The sequence below is a fragment of the Pimephales promelas genome, chromosome 20 (genome assembly GCF_988280905.1).
Source record: "Pimephales promelas chromosome 20, fPimPro1.hap1.1, whole genome shotgun sequence".
NCBI classification, from domain to species: Eukaryota; Metazoa; Chordata; class Actinopteri; order Cypriniformes; family Leuciscidae; genus Pimephales; species Pimephales promelas.
In genome coordinates, this window is record NC_142788.1 from 30409736 (window position 1) to 30427257 (window position 17522).

Below are 17522 nucleotides of genomic sequence, written 5' to 3' on the forward strand. Positions count from 1 at the left end.
CGTGTAGATTTTTTGAAGAGAGCAGTGGCAAATATCAAGTTATCACCGTTTATTTGTGTTTGAAAAGGCACACACTAAACATATGATTCAGTGCAATTTACTTTGATTTCCTGCGTCGCTAGAACAATAAAACATTTCGCTTCCGAGTAGCTAAAAATATAAATAAGGATTGTCAGTTGTTTTTAAAATCAGCCCCTCAGAGATAAAATGCTGTCCGTTGTCTGGCCACTGCACGAGTGCACACGTCACGATCTGAAGCGCGAATCTCGCCCATTTAAATTTTAACGGATATTTTGGCGGTCCGTCTGAGGGAAATCTGATTGTACTCGTCGGTAAAATCACAAAAAAGTGTGGATACTGGAGGAGCTGAAAACGATGACTGAGAGCCCTGATTCCTCCAAAGATGACGGTGTGTTTTCTGGTCCACAGGTGGCGCTAATGCACCGTTTAGTAGTTTAATATCCACTGTAAACAAAACGAAGCGGCAGCAGCTCACTTTTGAAATGAGTTCACACAGTGCTCACAGATTCAGAAGAAACCAGCAGAAGTTCGAGAATAGCGTGTTTAAAATGTAAACCTGTTAAATGGTGTATATTTCTGTTCATTGATAGTTTCATCACAGAAATCTGTCAGCTGAAGTAAGAGAAGGCGTCACTGGAGGTAAAGATGATGGAGAAAGAAACTAAAGGGATCGAGTTACCTGAATTACCTGAAACTGTTTGTTTTGAACTAATCAAATTGATTCATTGATTCGATTCATAGAATTTAAATATCTTGAATTGTGACTGCAGATTCTGAGTGCAATGTTTAGCCTATGTATCCTATAGTGTCAGTATTACCAGAACAACGAGAAGCTTCCAGCATTCCTGTCAGACATTAGTGTAATATGAGAACGACCCAATCTCTACTGCTATTTTGACATATCTAAAAAATGTTACATCCAGTCTGACAACAGTTTATTATTCTTTAAAATAGTGTCCTTCAGAGGAAAAGTTGTTAAATACATTGAAAGTCGCTGTGATTCTGTGTTCCTCAGGAGCTGGAAGAGGTTTGAGTGTGTGTGACTGATGGACAGGATTCAGTGGAGCGTCAGAGATCAAATCTATGAACACACACACATCCAGAGACACACAGGACTCACTGACGCTCAGGAGAGAGTGTGTGTGTGTGGGACAGTCATGGATCCACCACCAGTCAACCTGCACAGAGTCTCTGGGTTCAGACTGCAGACGCCACTGAATATAATTGATGAGGAGAGAAACCACAGTGAGGAAGAACAGAGCGATGATGATCATTTTATTCCACCAGGTATGTTTCTTCATTTTATTACTTTTTCATAATATTTTTACATTTGTAATTTCAGAACCTGAAATAAGAAAGATGGTTTCACTTTAGTCAAAGACAAAAAATGTAAAAAAGCTTAAAACGATTTATTTTTATAGTAGCTTCAAAAGTTCACAGTCCTCTTTTAACATGTGCACTTTTTATTTGCGATAATTATTTTAAAGGGTTAGTTCACCCAAAAATGAAAATTCTGTCAGTGTTTGCTCACCCTCATGTTGTTCCAAACCTCTATGTGTTTATTTGTTCTGCTGAACACAAAGGAAGATATTTGGAAGAATGTTTTAATCAAACAGATCTCATTCCCCATTGACTACCATAGTATGTATATTTTCCTACTATGGTCGAGCGTTACAAATAGTCATTATTTCGTTTTTCTTCGTTTCTGCTGACGCAATACATCATCCTTTCATGAAATCATATAACAAACTCTACCTTGTCTGTGGACATCATTCATTCTAAAGCCGGTGCTGGATAAACAATGAGCGCGCGTGCGATGGTAGGCTAAATTATTTACAACGGCGGTAATGGACAGTTTCGTTTCCAACCAGTAGTGCGACCGAAGAGGAAAAGTTCCATGGTGTTGCTTTAAGTGTTTCAACACTATCTTCTGACCACACCGCCACTGTTTTGGTCTGTGGTTTATTTTGCTTAAGCACAGTCCTATAAGTTGGAATTAGACGTATGGTGTTGTGATCAGAATTAGCTAGAGATTGCTTAGATTTAGCAATGTAGGCATTTTTAATGTTATCATAACATTTGTCCAAAGTCTTTTTGTCACGTGTTTTACATGTGACATACTGTGCAAAACCAGGAAGCGATGGTTTGAATTTACAGTGGTTGAAATAAAAACGGGGCACCAGGGGTTCGTCGCAGCTGGCGGTGGACACAGTCCGGTCCTTGATTCTGATTGGTTGAGCCGTTGTACGCCACACAAATAACAACATTCCCAAACTCCCTAGGGAGGGCAGATGGTCTTAGGCTAACACACAGTTCAACATATGGGTTACAGACTGTCTCTCTCAGTGTATATTGTACCATTGGTTACTCACAAACCGCACAATCCACCTCGTCCTGTCAGCCCGGATGAGGGGGAACCACTCTATAGCCCCTTTCACACAGCGCGTTGATCCCGGGAAATTGGCAGAATGCCTTTTGTGTGAACGCAAACACAACCCTGGATTGATACCGGCATTGATGCCTGGTTGGGGACCAAGTAACATTGCCGGAATCAGTCCCGTAACGCCAGGACCAATGCCGTAAGGGGTGTGTCATATTGATGACGCTCGTGCCATCGCGCGACTCTGTTGCTCTTAGAATAAAGTTTGTGTTCGTCATCAACAAAGAAAGGATGAACAAATGTCTGCAAACTGGAACGAAGCAGAGACCAGGAGCTCCTCTCTCTATCCGCGCTGAAGCTGAGATCGTTCAACAGCTTTGTGGAACGGTACATGTTTTCGACGCGTACGTTACACGTCTCATCCTGACGTCATGTCTTTCCGGGATCTTTACGGGTTGTGTGTGAACGCACTCACAAATCCCGGCAAATCACTGGCGGTGTCAATGAACCAAAATCAAACAATCCCGGGACAAATGCCGGGTCATATTATCCGTGTATTTTCCGGAATCTCTGTGTGAAAGGGGCTTAATTCAACCGGCCAATCGGGAATGTCTCTTTTGGAGCCACGTTTCTGTGAACACCATTAGACTTGATTTTCCGATTCTCAAAGCAGCCTCTGATGTTAATCTAAACAAGGCGTTGCACAATATCATGGAGGGTACAAGTCTAATGGTGTTCTTTAGCCGAAGTTTAATAGTATCGGGCGGGTCGACGGTGAAGGAAAATCCTGCCTAGCGGAGTGACAGAAGCTTATCTCTGGTATAGGAGATGGGCAGAGGGTCCGTTCCAGGTGTTAGCAGGCACATGTTCAGTAATCCACAAAAACAGAAACAGAGTCCACAAAAATGGCGTCCCGACCACGTCACCATAAAGTCCCATAATGCTGTCACGATCAAAAGAAATAAAACTAATAAAACCAGTAAATAATACTAAATAGACTAATAAAAAAATAAAATTAAGAACTAGTAAGAGAATAGCAGCAAACACGCCCGGGTCACTTGCAGAGCTCGTCACACCCGAGAGCGGCGGGGTTTGATAAACAGCAGACTTCATCATTCGGTAAACACATCCCATCATTCCTTACTCCCTCACTGACCACAACACACCCGTTGGTGTTCACTCGTCAAGTCAAGTCAAGTTATTGCGACGCATGCGTGAGAACTGAACTGATGTAGTTCGCAATTCTCGCGCATGCGTCGTGGAAATCTAAGGAAGTCTCATTTCAGGCCAACCAGGAAGCAAAGGAATAGTCGAATAAACTCGTTATTTTTGTTTGTTTTTTTCGCACAGAAAGTATTCTCGTCGCTTGATAAACTTATAGTTGAGCCACGGTAGTCACTTGGGATATTTAAACATTTTCTTTATTGACTTTCTGGGCCGTCAAGAGGCAGTCCCTTAGGCAGCCAATGTGGTAGTTATACAGCTCTCAAATTTAATCAAAAATATCTTCATTTGTGTCCCGAAGACGAACGAAGGTCTTACGGGGTTGGTACAGCATGGGGGTGAGTAATTAATGACTTAATTTTCATTTTTGGGTGAACTAACCCTTTAAAGAATTTTACACTTGTCTTATTCACATGAACTTCAATGTTAACAGCTGGAGAGAAGAGAGAGAAAACGGCACTGGAATAGTTTGGAAATTTAGCATTTTTGAAGAATTTCACCGTTTAATATGAAAGCATATTGTGTAAAATTTCATAGTAGATTTGAAAAGCAAAGTATTAATGTAAGACAATAGATGTGTATCAAATTAGCCATTTACACGTGTATATATAACTCAAAAATATTTCATTATAATTGATTTTTAAGGGCCTGAATATACATTTCATTTTGTCCGCTTGTATCACATATTCATTTTCTTAATAGTTGTAAGTAAAAACTTATTAATTGTGGTTAGTGCAAATTCTTTTTTGGTTTTTATTTAGGTATTGTATAAACAGCACATCCATATTTAATCTTTTGAGATTTGATGTTATATTTGATCGTTTCTTCTGACAGGAGTGATGATCAGTGGCTTTGAGTTTTCATCTTCATCATTAATGCCTGGGCTGAAATACGGATAGAGTTTGTTAGTGAAAGTCTGACCAGTGAAAGAGTAGAGATGAGATCTGGACTCCACGTCATAAAAAGAGACCAGACCCTCCTCATAATCCACAAACACACCAATCTTCTCAGGTCTCACTCTCAGAGATAAAGAGACAGGTGGATTTTCACAAACATAATATTGATCCTCATTCCTCAGAATCACAGTCCAGAATCCATCCTCAGGACTCAGTGTGATCTTCCCCTTCCTGTTAATGGATTCTCTGGCCACTCCTAAAGTCCACTCAGTCTTTCCCTTCACCTGCACCTCATAGTAAAATCTCCCTGAACTGAATCCCTGCTTTGCCAGAACACAATCCATATCAAATCTCTTTGGGTTTTCTGGGACGTCCTGCCAAACGTCTCCATCACTGACTTGTTTTCCATCATCAGACAGGATGAGAAATGGATTCGCTGTATCAGGATCCAGAGTCACATCCACTGAGAGAGATCAGACATTATCAATCAACTTCAGAACAAACATTTTCATATGTACATTATGAACAAAAAATAGTGTGTGAATCTGTGTCAGTCACACTGTACCTGCAAACTTCTGCACAAACTCCAACCCTGTGGACACAGATGACAGAATAATGATGAATTATTTATAGCAGTGATTTCAGGTTAACAGTGAATTTTTCTACTGGCAGCATCATGTAAATGTCGATCGCCCATCAGTTTGTAAAACAAAATGCTGATCATTATTGTCAGGGTTCTGTCACTTCTGTCTAGTCCTTTTTTTGGTTTTGTGACGGAGCTGTGACACTCCTGTTTTGTCTTGTACTGTGTTTAACACTGGCTGTGTGCTTTCATGTTGGCATGTTTGGTGTGAGCACATGGCACAAGGAAACAGATGACTAGCCGTGTCATGTGTGTTTCTCTCCTGTTGATCGTCTAGTCCCTCCCATCTTGTTGTATGATTATTGATTAATTTGCCCCACCTGTCCTCCCTCTTTACCTGCTTTGTTTGCTCTCATTTTTCATCATTGTTTTAGAGGCCCTGTTTACTCGAGAACGCTCGGCGGAAAACGTAAAAATATTTTTTCGGATGTGCCTTTCGTTTACACGGCGACGGCGTTTTTGAGGCTTAAAAACGCAAAAAAGTGAAACCATCCTCCAGAGTGGAAATCTTAAAAACGCTCCACCGCCGCGTTCCCGCGTAAACGGTAAAAACGCAAAGTCTGCTTGACAGTGAAGGTTGTACGCAGGCGCGTGGACTTGGTGTTGTTGTAGTATGCACTCCTAGCCGCCTGAAGTGCATACTACATTGAATTTGACACACTTTAGCGTCACCATTTGCACACGGATTTCCCACACAAAACGCTCGTCTAAACGCAGAATAAAAAGTGATGACGCAACGCCACTTTTGCGTTTTCTCTTCAGAATCGTTTCCGTGTAAACATAGCCAAAGTCTGGTTGTGTGTCAGTGACGGGATCTCTGTGCTCACTGTGTGTGTTTTGGTTGCTCGTTTGAGATCTTAAGTTTGTTTTGAACACTTCTTTCTTACGACATTCACTCCTAGGAAAAACTGCTGGACAGACCGACGAGACGCCTGAGCTTTTGCCACTACTCCCTACCGGCGCGTCTTCATCTGTAAACCCTGAGGATTGTTGTGCAACCCAGCGGCATGACAGACTATTGAGGAGGTGAAAGAGAGGAAAAAAAGAGGTGTGAGACACACGACTCAGGTAACTCTGGATCAGGTCCTTGGCCCATCATTTCCCTGTCAAACGTGCGTTCGTTAATTAACTTATGCTAAGAGCTGAACATGATTGTGAATTCAGGCCATGTCCACATGTTTGAAAACATCTTTTTCTCTCCGGTTTGGCCTTCCGTCCACACCGAGACCAACATGACTTAAACATGTACGCTGTCCACACTGAGACGGCTTTTTGGCAACGAAAAAGAAAGTTTTTGAAAACGCTCTCCAAAGTGGATAAACACACAGATCTATCTGAACACAAGAGGGCATCTCACACACACACACACAGATCCATCTGAACACCAGAGAGTAGTGAGACCATCGCATCACTCAAGAAGCAGCTGAAGACACTCCGAACTGCAAGTACCAAACCACTCACTCCTAAACCAATGCACTCACACACACACACACTCACACTCACTCGTATATTGTTTAGGCAAGATCAAGGTCATCAATCCTGCTACCAACAGGACTCCAAGACTAATAATCATCCACTTTGAAATGTGGACGGGTCCAGGCAAAGGAAGGAAACGATCAATGGAAGTGAGCGTCTGTAAAAAGAAGAAGATTCAGTTCGAACAAACGATCGCAAAGCTTGTGATAAGATGTGGCACAAAGTGCAAAAAGCCCAATATTTTAATGTTTTCCACTCACTTTTCTCTGCTCTGCTGAGTGTTTGATCTCTGGAACCTTCTTTGTTCTGTCCTGGATCATCTACATACAGAGACAAACACACACGTTTATTACTGAATTTAGCGTTCGATCTTCCTACAAAACATTACATTTTACATTTATTCATTTTAGCCGACGCTTTTATCCAAAGTGACTTACAATTGCTGCTATATATGTCAGAGGTCGCACACCTCTGCAGCAACTAGGGCTTAAGTGTCTTGCTCTGGGACACATTGGTGTCTCACAGTGGATTTGAACCTGGCCTTATCCACTGTGCCATCACCACCCAAAACAATTCTTATTTGAAAAATAAATGTTAGACCCCATGAATTAAATGGCTTTAAGTCCATGTCTGTCAGCTTTGAAGGTAACATATTACATTCTCAAAATTTACATTTACTTTTAGCTGATTTAGAATGCATTTCACAGTGTGTTTAAAAAGTAGGGATGTCCCGATACCATTTTTTCTGAACCTGATCCAATTCCAATAAAAAATTCAATATGAGCGTACATCAATCCTTAAGCTGCGCAGACATGGCGACCGAGTCAATGTCCGTGCCGAGAAAAGAGATCCTCTGCACGGGCCAAAGTTTGCTCTTCTCCCAGTTGACCCGAAGGCCCAGATGGGCTAAAATAGGCCGTGCACGGTGCATAAACGATCGCTTTGCTGCTGTACACGCACCGCACCTGGAACGGATCGCACCCGCATGCAGTGTGAAACGGGTATAATAGACAGACACGGTAGAAAGGAACACGAATAAAGTACAGCAATATAAAGTTTATTATGTGAAACCATAGACCTTTATCTACAGGTCACATATGATAATATTAACATTGAATCATCTCGGAGAGAGTTTCATCGTTGACTGTCGTATGTTTGACGCTGAATGGAGAATGACTGACAGCCGCAAAGTAGGGAAAGGTTTATATGAACTTGAATTTAATATTAATTTCTATCTCACATTATAATGTAGTATGGCTTCAGAAAACTTACAATATACGCTAGTGCATGAAAACTTTATGGTGCTTTATAATGCTTTTGTGGGGATTAACAATAACACGGTAAAGTAAACGCTCAATATCGGAGCCGAGACTGAGTATCCGATCGGGACATCCCTATAAAAACTCCACTGAGTCTTTCCCTGCACCTGCACCTCATAGTAAAATCCATAGATATCCACAATAAAGGCTAGATATCTCATTCACGCTGCTGGCCAATGGAGGTCGACGTCTGCACCTGACGGCCATCTTGTCACAGGCAGCTCGCTCACTCGTAACATTGTGTTAATGGAACATGTACTTTTCAAATGACCATAACTTGCTCAATTTTCTACCGATTTTCAAACGGTTTGGTTTGTTATAAACGTCAGAGATGTAGTTATGAGACAGCATACTTATGAATAATAAGTGTATAATTAAATAATCATCCAAAATTATAGCAACGTTAATAACATTTGTAAGAAACCAAACCGTTTGTAAGTCCGTCAAGATTTCAACGAGATAAGAGTATTTGTGTTCGTGCTGACCACTCGTCTTACATCAGCTTGCCTGTGACAAGATGGCCGCCGGTGATGACGATAGAAACTCCGCCGTAAGACATCTAGCCTTTATTGTGGATATCTATGGTAAAATCTCCCTGAACTGAATCCCTGCTTTGCCAGAACACAAAGACCCACATCAAATCTCTTTGGGTTTTCTGGGACGTCCTGCTTAACGTCTCCATGACTGACTTGTTTTCCATCATCAGACAGGATGAGGCGTGGATTCGCTGTATCAGGATCCAGAGTCACATCCACTGAGAGAGATCAGACATTATCAATCAACTTCAGAACAAACATTTTCAGATAGAGTATATAATACAGATTATAAACAATGTATTGAAGAAAATGGTGTCAGTCACACTGTACCTGCAAACTTCTGCACAAACTCCAATCCTGTGGACACAGATGACAATATAATGATGAATTATTTATAGCAGTAATCTCAGGTTAACAGATAAAACCAAGAGATACACTTTCCTCATTTTTTTAAGGAAACTTAAGCAGTTTTGAGGCTTGAATTGAGGAACCGATTAAGCAGATTAAATTAAGGAAAGAAGGGTTAGGTTTAACATTTATGCAGTTTTATTTAGAGATAGCATGCTTTGCACATGGCTGGAAATTGAGAGTAAATATTGAAATGAAGTGTTATTTTGTGTTTTTTGAGTGAAGGGAAACATCTGTTAATGTTCTGTTATGTTTGACATGTGAAAGAGTTTCTGTTATGTTGAAGTTTTGATTGTTACCATTGTGCAGAAGAGTAGAGCTTATAGGTTGTGAATAACTAGCCTGGCTCCGCCCTCCTACATACTTCCGCTCAATTTTAATTTTCCTTCAGTACTACGTCTGGAATTGTGTCTTTGGTTTTCTCCGGTCAAGTTTTTCCGAGCCATGATGCGAGTGAACTCCTTCGGTCCGTTTTGGCAACGCTGCCGAATAAGCCGGAGCAAGAACAATCTTTGCTTAGTTTTGCTGGTGGCCATGATGTTGTTGTCCTCTTCACCGGGTTCAGGAAAAGACATACGTCACCAAATGTTAGCGATTGGTTATGGCTTGTCAATGGAGCGGTGCCAGACTCTATATACAAATGAAATAACATGTACGAGAGTCTGGTGGAACCAGGCTAGTGAATAACTGCATGTACTAATGATATGTTGCTTTGTTCAATAGCTTTGCTGATGCCAGTGCAGTAACAGACGTGTTTCTCGTGCTGTGCTGAGCATCACACTGTCTTCTTTTACTTGTACAACACAACTTAAAAGTCATCATCCCATCATTCCTCACTCCCGCTCTGACAACAACACACCCGTTGGTGTTCACTCGTCCTTCCAGTCAATATTACGTTTTATTTTTACGTTACCATTTGAACTTATAAAACTTAAACTTTGTTTTTTTTTTTTTTTTTTTTTTTAATGAGCGATCGTTTTGCTTGATAAGACCCTTATTCATTGTCTGGAATCGCTTAAAGCCCTTTGAACAGTTTGCACTGAAACTCTCATTCGGACCTTGAACCGTTTGGTTCCCATTGAAGTCCATTATATGGAGAAAATCCTGGAATGTTTTCATCAAAAACCTTAATTTCTTTTCGACTGAAGAAAAAAAGACATGGATATCTTGGATGACATGGGGATGAGTAAATTATCAGCAAAAGTTTTTTAAAAAGTGAACTACTCCTTTAAATAAAGTTAATAACAAAATAAATCTATACACTGTATTTGATATTCACATACCAGTTTGACTGAGTTTTTCATGTAGAGTCTCATCTAGAGTTTTCTTCAGTTCAGTCAGAGCTGTTTTCAGAGAGTTCACATTCACATCAGAGTCAATCCTGATCTCAGTCCAGTTCTTGGTGTGTGGACGAGTGTCCAGGGATGAGCTCATCTACAGTGAGTGAGAGAGAGAAGACTGGTAAATATGAGCATTATTTTTAAAGCAGTGAAGTACGAGTGAAGCAGTGAAGTATTGAAATATGTTTTACACAGGAGCTTTCTAACACAGTTGAGGCTAAACCTCTGTGTGGATACGGATGGATATCACCATACTTCCTCTAGTTGATTGATTACATGAAGAATTGCTTATATTTTCTCTATTAAAACATTTCTGAAATATTTTAATATGCAAATGAAGCATTGTCTAATTGAATATGCACTGATTTTAATAAATATCCAGAATTGCGCGACAGTTCGTGTTATGACGCAATCGCTAGCCTATTTTTACAAAAACTGCTTCTACGAGGCCATAACATAAGACACACGGTAATGGAGCCTTTTATACATTGTCGTGTTTCTTTATAAATAAACAATGGACAAATGGAGTCTTTAAACACCTCAGATGTAAAGTTATTCACTGTCAAAGTGATGCCAAAATGAATGGGAGTCAATGTAGTGCTAACAGCAGGAGAAGGCTTGCTAGCCAATGACGGCCCCGCGAGGCTTCGGTTTCCGGCGGGTGGATTACAACCTTGGCATTCATAGGTGGATGTCATACAAAACCCCGCCCACTGTCTTTATTCCCCCTCCTCTCTTCAGGAATTGCCGCTCGTAGCTGTGTGGTTTTGTGATAGCCTACAATACATCGCAAATATACTGAAATGTTTGCTTTCGCTCCCTAAAGTTGCAGAACCATTCGTTTTCTGTAAAGAACACAGATTTTTCCAGAACGGCAGAATGCCAACGTTCTCGGATATGTTTCTCTATACCGTTTCCATTGCAGCATACATCTACATTATTAGTAGGTTACATGCAGCCTCTTCATTTTGCGAGATTTTTAAAATGTACCTCGTCTGAAAACTGTTTCTAAAAGAAAATCCACCACTTCAGGTCGACTTTGCACTGTAACCATCCTTTTTTTTTTTTTCCGCAGGGATGCAAGATCCGATCTGTTATCCAGATACATAAGCCACTTGATGTGGACGAATGTAAACGGACCTACCTGATTGGCTTATGATCTGATAAGCTTGATCGGATCACGGTGATCGCATGTTAATGCCAAGTGTAAACGTCTTTACAGCCTTAGGGCCCGTCCACACTACTGCGTTTTCGCTTAAAAACTGAGAATTAAAATGAATACTATCACCAGCTTTTTATCTGCGTATTAGAATTGATCTCAGTCCACATTAAGACGACTGAAAACGTGGATCACGTGACCATTCAGCAACACTGGGCATGCCCGTGCCGGTGTAAACAGTGGCTGACGAATCAGGGAAGGACACGTCATGACTGATGACACCCAATCGTAGAGCCGAGCATCAGCCTCTGCGTCAGCGTTTCTAAAGTCCTCTGTTTTGTCCCGTCTACACTAAAACGCCCTCCAGAGATACAAAAGGCAAAACGGAGCTATATATTATAAATTATATATTTAGATATATATCTAAATATGTTTAGTGAAAGGTAAAACTTCCTAAATTTTAGTGCAAACAATGTGTGACGTAGACGCGCGAGAGATCACTTCCGGCGTAACTTTGGAGACGGTTCAGTTCGGTTCAATTGAACATCTGATTCAGATCAGTTCGACGGCAGTTAACAAGAGGTAAAAACTATATAAATACTGTTGGTTTTCTCACACAAACCGCTCGTTTCGTGTCTTACACCATTAATGTGTACTTACATTTACGAGTCATTAAATCATGTTTAATTTGGACTTCTCTGTGCATGCTCTTTTAGGAGATCCCCATAGACCTGCATTATATGACTGATAGACAACAACGGTTTGACCAAAAAATGTCAAAATTGAAAATGCTGTGGAAACAAAGACACCTAAATCTTGGATGCCCTTGAGGTAAGATAAAACATATCAAAAATTAATTTCAAAGTGAACTATCCCTTTAACGCCCGGCGTGAGACTCTGAGCAACATTGGAATCCAAATGAACAAGTACAATCTAAAGTAAAGAGTTGGACAGAATAATAAAATATCAAGATAAATATAAATGACCAATAATCCATTGGCATTCCAACATAAATTCAAGGTTAAGATACAATTCAGTCAGATAAAAGTGTAATTGAAATTAAATCACTTGGCGCACTGAAAAAACAGAACACACAGGAGACCTTCAGACACACCACTGGACACCGGCGTTGGGTCAATTTGGTGGACCTTAAAGAACAGAGTGTGTGTCCTGTAATATTGTGCATATTGACTGAGATGTTGCCAGACCTGTATGAGATGGAGATGATCGTCAGTGTGTGAGAGCTGCTCCAGCTCAGTGTTTCTCCTCTTCAGATCAGTGATTTCCTGATTTATCTCTTTAATGAGATCTTCAGCCTGTTTCTCTGCTGCTTTCTGCTGTTCCTCCATCATCTTCAGCAGATCAGACTGACATCTCTCAATGGAGCGGATCAGATCAGTGAAGATCTCAACACTGGAGGATTTCTCTTCCTCTGTGTTTCTCTGATGAATGAGAACAGTTATATTTGTTAATATATTCCATATTCACATATTATTTAAAGGGATAGTTCACCCCAAAATGTAAGTTCTATCATCTTTAAAGCTCCAGTCTATAACTTTTTTGGGGTTAAAAATGATTCAAAATACATTTTTGAGCAAGTACATAATCAGTCAGTGTTCAAAACTCTCTGCTTGCCTTAGCTCGATTCAAAATGTTAAGCTTATTTACATTTACATTTAGTCATTTAGCAGACGCTTTTATCCAAAGCGACTTACAACTGAGGACTAAACCAAGTGAGTCATCGTGAAGAGGCAAAAACAACGCAAGAAGTGCTCAAAATACAAAGTTCAGACATTGCTTAGAGTAGCATAACCAGATAAGCAAGGATTTAAAGGAAAATGATTTTTTTTTATGCGCTACCTGCTCCGCCCTGGCCTCCTGCGCTACCTGCTCCTCCCTGAAGGCTTCCTGCTCCGGTTTGGCCTCGCCCCCATCAGCCTCCAGGGCGCCGCCCCCGCCACCCCAAGTGATGTTCTACGGCGCAAGGTCGTGCCTTTTTGGGAGGGGGCGTAATGTTACATGTGTGTCCTGTGTTTCCCCTGTTTTTTGTGTATTTGGTTCAGTCCTGTTTCTATTTCCCGCTCCTCGTTACTGTTTAGTTCATTCACCTATTTACCTGTAACTATCAGTTCATTTGCCCCAGATGTGTCCTGTTTCCCCTGATCTGTTCCCTGTGTATTTCAATCCTGTTTCAGTTAGTTTCTTGTCTGTCGTTTTCACTACATGCTTGGTTGTTCCGTTCATGTTTCCTATGTATCATTCTAGTTTGTTTAATACAACTGCTGCATTTCGATCCTGCTTCAACCGGCCTGTGACAAGCACATTGTAAAATTATTTATTTACCTCCAACTCTCTTTGCAGAAACACAATCCTTGCTCCCCTCATCTCCTCAACCATTTCTTCCTGCATCTGTTTTTTTTCCCTCCTTTTTGCTGCAAATCAGCACACAGACAATTTGGATCGCAATCTTCTTGCAGCCTATAATTATTAATAACAATTTCAGTCTCGCGCACACGTGATCTTGCGTTATTTCCTTACCGCTTCTCGCGTGTTTGGTTGTGAAACGTAGTCTGTGGACCAGACAGAAGTTGGTGGCGATTCTTTCTTCTGTAAAGTCATGCAATGTGACTAGGATAGTTAGAGAGTGAAGTTGGGAGAGCGGGATCGGAAACCCCCATGAGTGAAACGACCATATGAACTGGGATTTATCGAAGCACAAACCTTTCTCAGCTCTACTGAGTGCTGGATCTCTTGAATCTTCTTCATTCTGTCCTGGATCATCTGATGATTATCTGTCTGTGTCTGAACCAGCTGATTCTACATACAGAGAAAAACACAGACACATTTATCACTGAATATATCTTTCCATCTTACAGTCTTATTTGAATTTCTCTTTTTAAACAGTTTAAACACCATTTAATTTCAAAATTGTAGTTTTGAATCTTTTAGTCCATGTCTGAAAGTTTTAAGGTTATCAAAATCAGATGTAATAAAAGACTATTAGATTTTTTTTTAAAAAAGGGACAGGTTCTTCAAGACACAGGAAAGAGTTCTGCATTTCACAGCGTGTTTAAAGTGCTTTGTTTGTATCTCTTTACCTTCTTCTCTCGACTCTCCTCCTCTATAAGAACAGTGTTGTGTCCCCTGTGTTCTCCTTCAGTGCAGGACAGACAAACACACGTCTGATCATCTCTACAGAACAGCTCCAGAGGTCTCTCGTGTTTCTGGCATATATAATCCTCCAGATTTTCCACAGCGTTGATGAGTTTGTGTTTCTTTAGACGTGGGACACTGAGATGAGGCTCCAGATGAGTTTCACAGTAAGAGCTTGGACACGTCAGGCAGGTCTTCACTGCTTTCTGCTTTCTTTCACCACAGAAGTCGCAGAACACCTCAGATCCTCCTAGAGTGAGCTTCTCCTGAAAGTGTTGCACAACCTCTCTGAGTGTTGTATTAATACTGAGCTTAGGTCTTTTGCTGAATTTTTCGTTGCAGAGTGGACAGAAGCAGGTCTGTGTGTTTGTCCAGCACTTGATCAAGCAGGTTTTGCAGAAGTTGTGTCCACATGGAGTGGTGACTGGATCAGTGAACACGTCCAGACAGATGGAGCACTGGAGCTCCTCATTTAGTGCTGGACCGCTGGAGGATGCCATGGCTGAAAAGATAAGTAATGTCAATATATCTTCTACATTGCTGAAGAGAGACATTTTGATCATTATATGTGCTGAGTAAATTAGGCAATGGATGTTACATATTAAATTTTATTACAACAATAAATAATGTATCACTGTTTATATCATAGTCAAAAAATGTTTAACTCGCCCCAACACTAACCCTAACCACACTGAGTCTATAACCTTAACATCTGGTCTGAGACTGCTGGTCTGTCCTTTCAGATGGGCTCTGTGGCACTGCAGGTACTATTGAGTGTTAGAAAAACCCTGAAGAAACTAAATACAGAAACCTAAAAGAAACTAGGAGCCACAGTAGTACAGCAAATTAAACAGGTTTTTACAACCACATTTTAATCCCATCATAAGATCTTTAATAAAAGACAAAACAGAAAATTAGTGGAACTGTACTTTTTCAAACACATAACTTACTAGATAAACATCTGTAAAAAAAAAAAAAAAGTGTAATTTCTGTTTAATGGAGTTATGATTTTTACTTTAGCCTACTTCGTTTATTCTGCCTGCAGTACTTCCTGATTCTGATATGTGACATGAACACAAGCTTTAATTTTTACAAACATTCATGCTATTAAACTAGTGAACTTACATTTCCAATGCTTACCTGTGAATGAATATCAGATTTGATCGTTAATGTCAAGGTTTCTGCAATGTTGTTTTGAAAGCTTCCAGGTAATCTGTTCAGTTTCACTTTCACTGAAGTCCTTCCACACATCCAGTGATGTCATAAACTGTAGCTCCGCCCATAATCATAAATATGAAACTTCATAATCCATCCATCCATGCTGAGTGAGTATAGTTTAAAAATTTGTAAAATATAACTTACGTGTAGTTTTCTTAATTTTAGATTTTTTAAGAGAGCAGTTGCAAATATCAAGTTATCACCGTTTAGTGTTTGAAAAGGCACACACTAAACATATTCAGTGCAATTTACTTTGATTTCCTGCGTCGCTAGAACAATAAAACATTTCGCTTCCGATTAGCTAAAAATATAAATAAGGATTGTCAGTTGTTTTTAAAATCAGCCCCTCAGAGATAAAATGCTGTCCGTTGTCTGGCCACTGCACGAGTGCACACGTCACGATCTGAACCGCGAATCTCCCCCATTTAAATTTTAACGGATATTTTGGCGGTCCGTCTGAGGGAAATCTGATTGTACTCGTCGGTAAAATAACAAAAAAGTGTGGATACTGGAGGAGCTGAAAACGATGACTGAGAGCCCTGATTCCTCCAAAGATGACGGTGTGTTTTCTGGTCCATATACTGCCGACAGGTGGCGCTAATGCACTGTTTACTAGTTTAATATCCACTGTAAACAAAACGAAGCGGCAGCAGCTCACTTTTGAAATGAGTTCACACAGTGCTCACAGATTCAGAAGAAACCAGTAGAAGTTCGAGAATAGCGTGTTTAAAATGTAAACCTGTTAAATGGAGATAATATATTTCTGTTCATTGATAGTTTCATCACAGAAATCTGTCAGCTGAAGTAAGAGAAGGCGTCACTGGAGGTAAAGATGATGGAGAAAGAAACTAAAGGGATCGAGTTACCTGAATTACCTGAAACTGTTTGTTTTGAACTAATCAAATTGATTCATTGATTCGATTCATACAATTTAAATATGTTGAATTGTGACTGCAGATTCTGAGTGCAATGTTTAGCCTATGTATCCTATAGTGTCAGTATTACCAGAACAACGAGAATCTTCCAGCATTCCTGTCAGACATTAGTGTAATGAGAACGACTCAATCTCTACTGCTATTTTTTGACATATCTAAAAAATGTTACATCCAGTCTGACAACAGTTTATTATTCTTTAAAATAGTGTCCTTCAGAGGAAAAGTTGTTAAATACATTGAAAGTCGCTGTGATTCTGTGTTCCTCAGGAGCTGGAAGAGGTTTGAGTGTGTGTGACTGATGGACAGGATTTAGTGGAGCATCAGAGATCAAATCTATGAACACACACACAGATCCAGAGACACACAGGACTCACTTACTGAAGCTCAGGAGAGAGAGTGTGTGTGTGTGGGACAGTCATGGATCCACCAGTCAAACCTGCACAGAGTCTCTGGGTTCAGACTGCAGACGCCATTGAATATGATGAAGATGAGGAGAGAAACCACAGTGAGGAAGAACAGAGCGATGATGATGATGGTCATTTTAGGTATGTTTCTTCATTTTATTACCGTTTCAAAATATTTTACATTTGTAATTTCAGAACCTGTAACAAGAAAGGTGGTTTCACTTAATTCAAAGAAAAAAAGACAAGAAAAAAAAAAAGCCTAAAACGATTTATCTTTATAGTAGCTTCAAAAGTTCTCAGTCCTCTTTTAACATGTGCACTTTTTATTTGCGATTAATTATTTTAAGCTACAGCAATTCTGCAAGGGAACTGACTCTGGGTTATGAAGCGCAGACATTTAACAACACATA

General features: G+C 40.2%; 1 protein-coding gene across 4 annotated transcripts; it reads right to left on the minus strand.

Moving 5' to 3' along the window:
• Window positions 1-1344: 1344 nt before the first annotated feature.
• LOC148970683 (E3 ubiquitin-protein ligase TRIM39-like) lies at window positions 1345-16119 on the minus strand. 4 transcript variants are annotated; one of them, XM_089124765.1, is made up of 11 exons: window positions 15696-16119; window positions 14501-15057; window positions 14124-14219; window positions 12611-12844; window positions 10187-10337; window positions 8826-8852; window positions 8649-8713; window positions 6901-6960; window positions 6668-6797; window positions 5087-5113; window positions 1345-4984 (listed from the first exon to the last, which is right to left on the minus strand). In XM_089124765.1, the coding sequence occupies exons 2-11, from the start codon at window positions 15053-15055 to the stop codon at window positions 4434-4436; spliced, it is 1896 nt and encodes a 631-aa protein (XP_088980891.1). In that variant the 5' UTR covers window positions 15056-15057; window positions 15696-16119; the 3' UTR covers window positions 1345-4433. The 4 variants fall into 4 exon arrangements, with proteins under 4 accessions (XP_088980891.1, XP_088980889.1, XP_088980892.1 ...); XM_089124763.1 differs by having other exon boundaries at window positions 8595-8713; XM_089124764.1 differs by having other exon boundaries at window positions 1347-4984; window positions 6901-6951; window positions 8595-8713.
• Window positions 16120-17522: the final 1403 nt, after the last annotated feature.

Bases quoted from the DNA above. Each gene is read 5' to 3' on its own strand.
- LOC148970683 (XM_089124763.1), bottom strand. From the start codon at position 15,055: ATGGCATCCTCCAGCGGTCCAGCACTAAATGAGGAGCTCCAGTGCTCC. The intron at 14,220-14,500 runs GTAAAGAGATAC...CTCTGTATGTAG, and splicing joins AGGAGAGTCGAGAGAAGAAG to AATCAGCTGGTTCAGACACA. The intron at 8,853-10,186 runs GTATGTGAATAT...CTGTGTCCACAG, and splicing joins TGAAAAACTCAGTCAAACTG to GATTGGAGTTTGTGCAGAAG.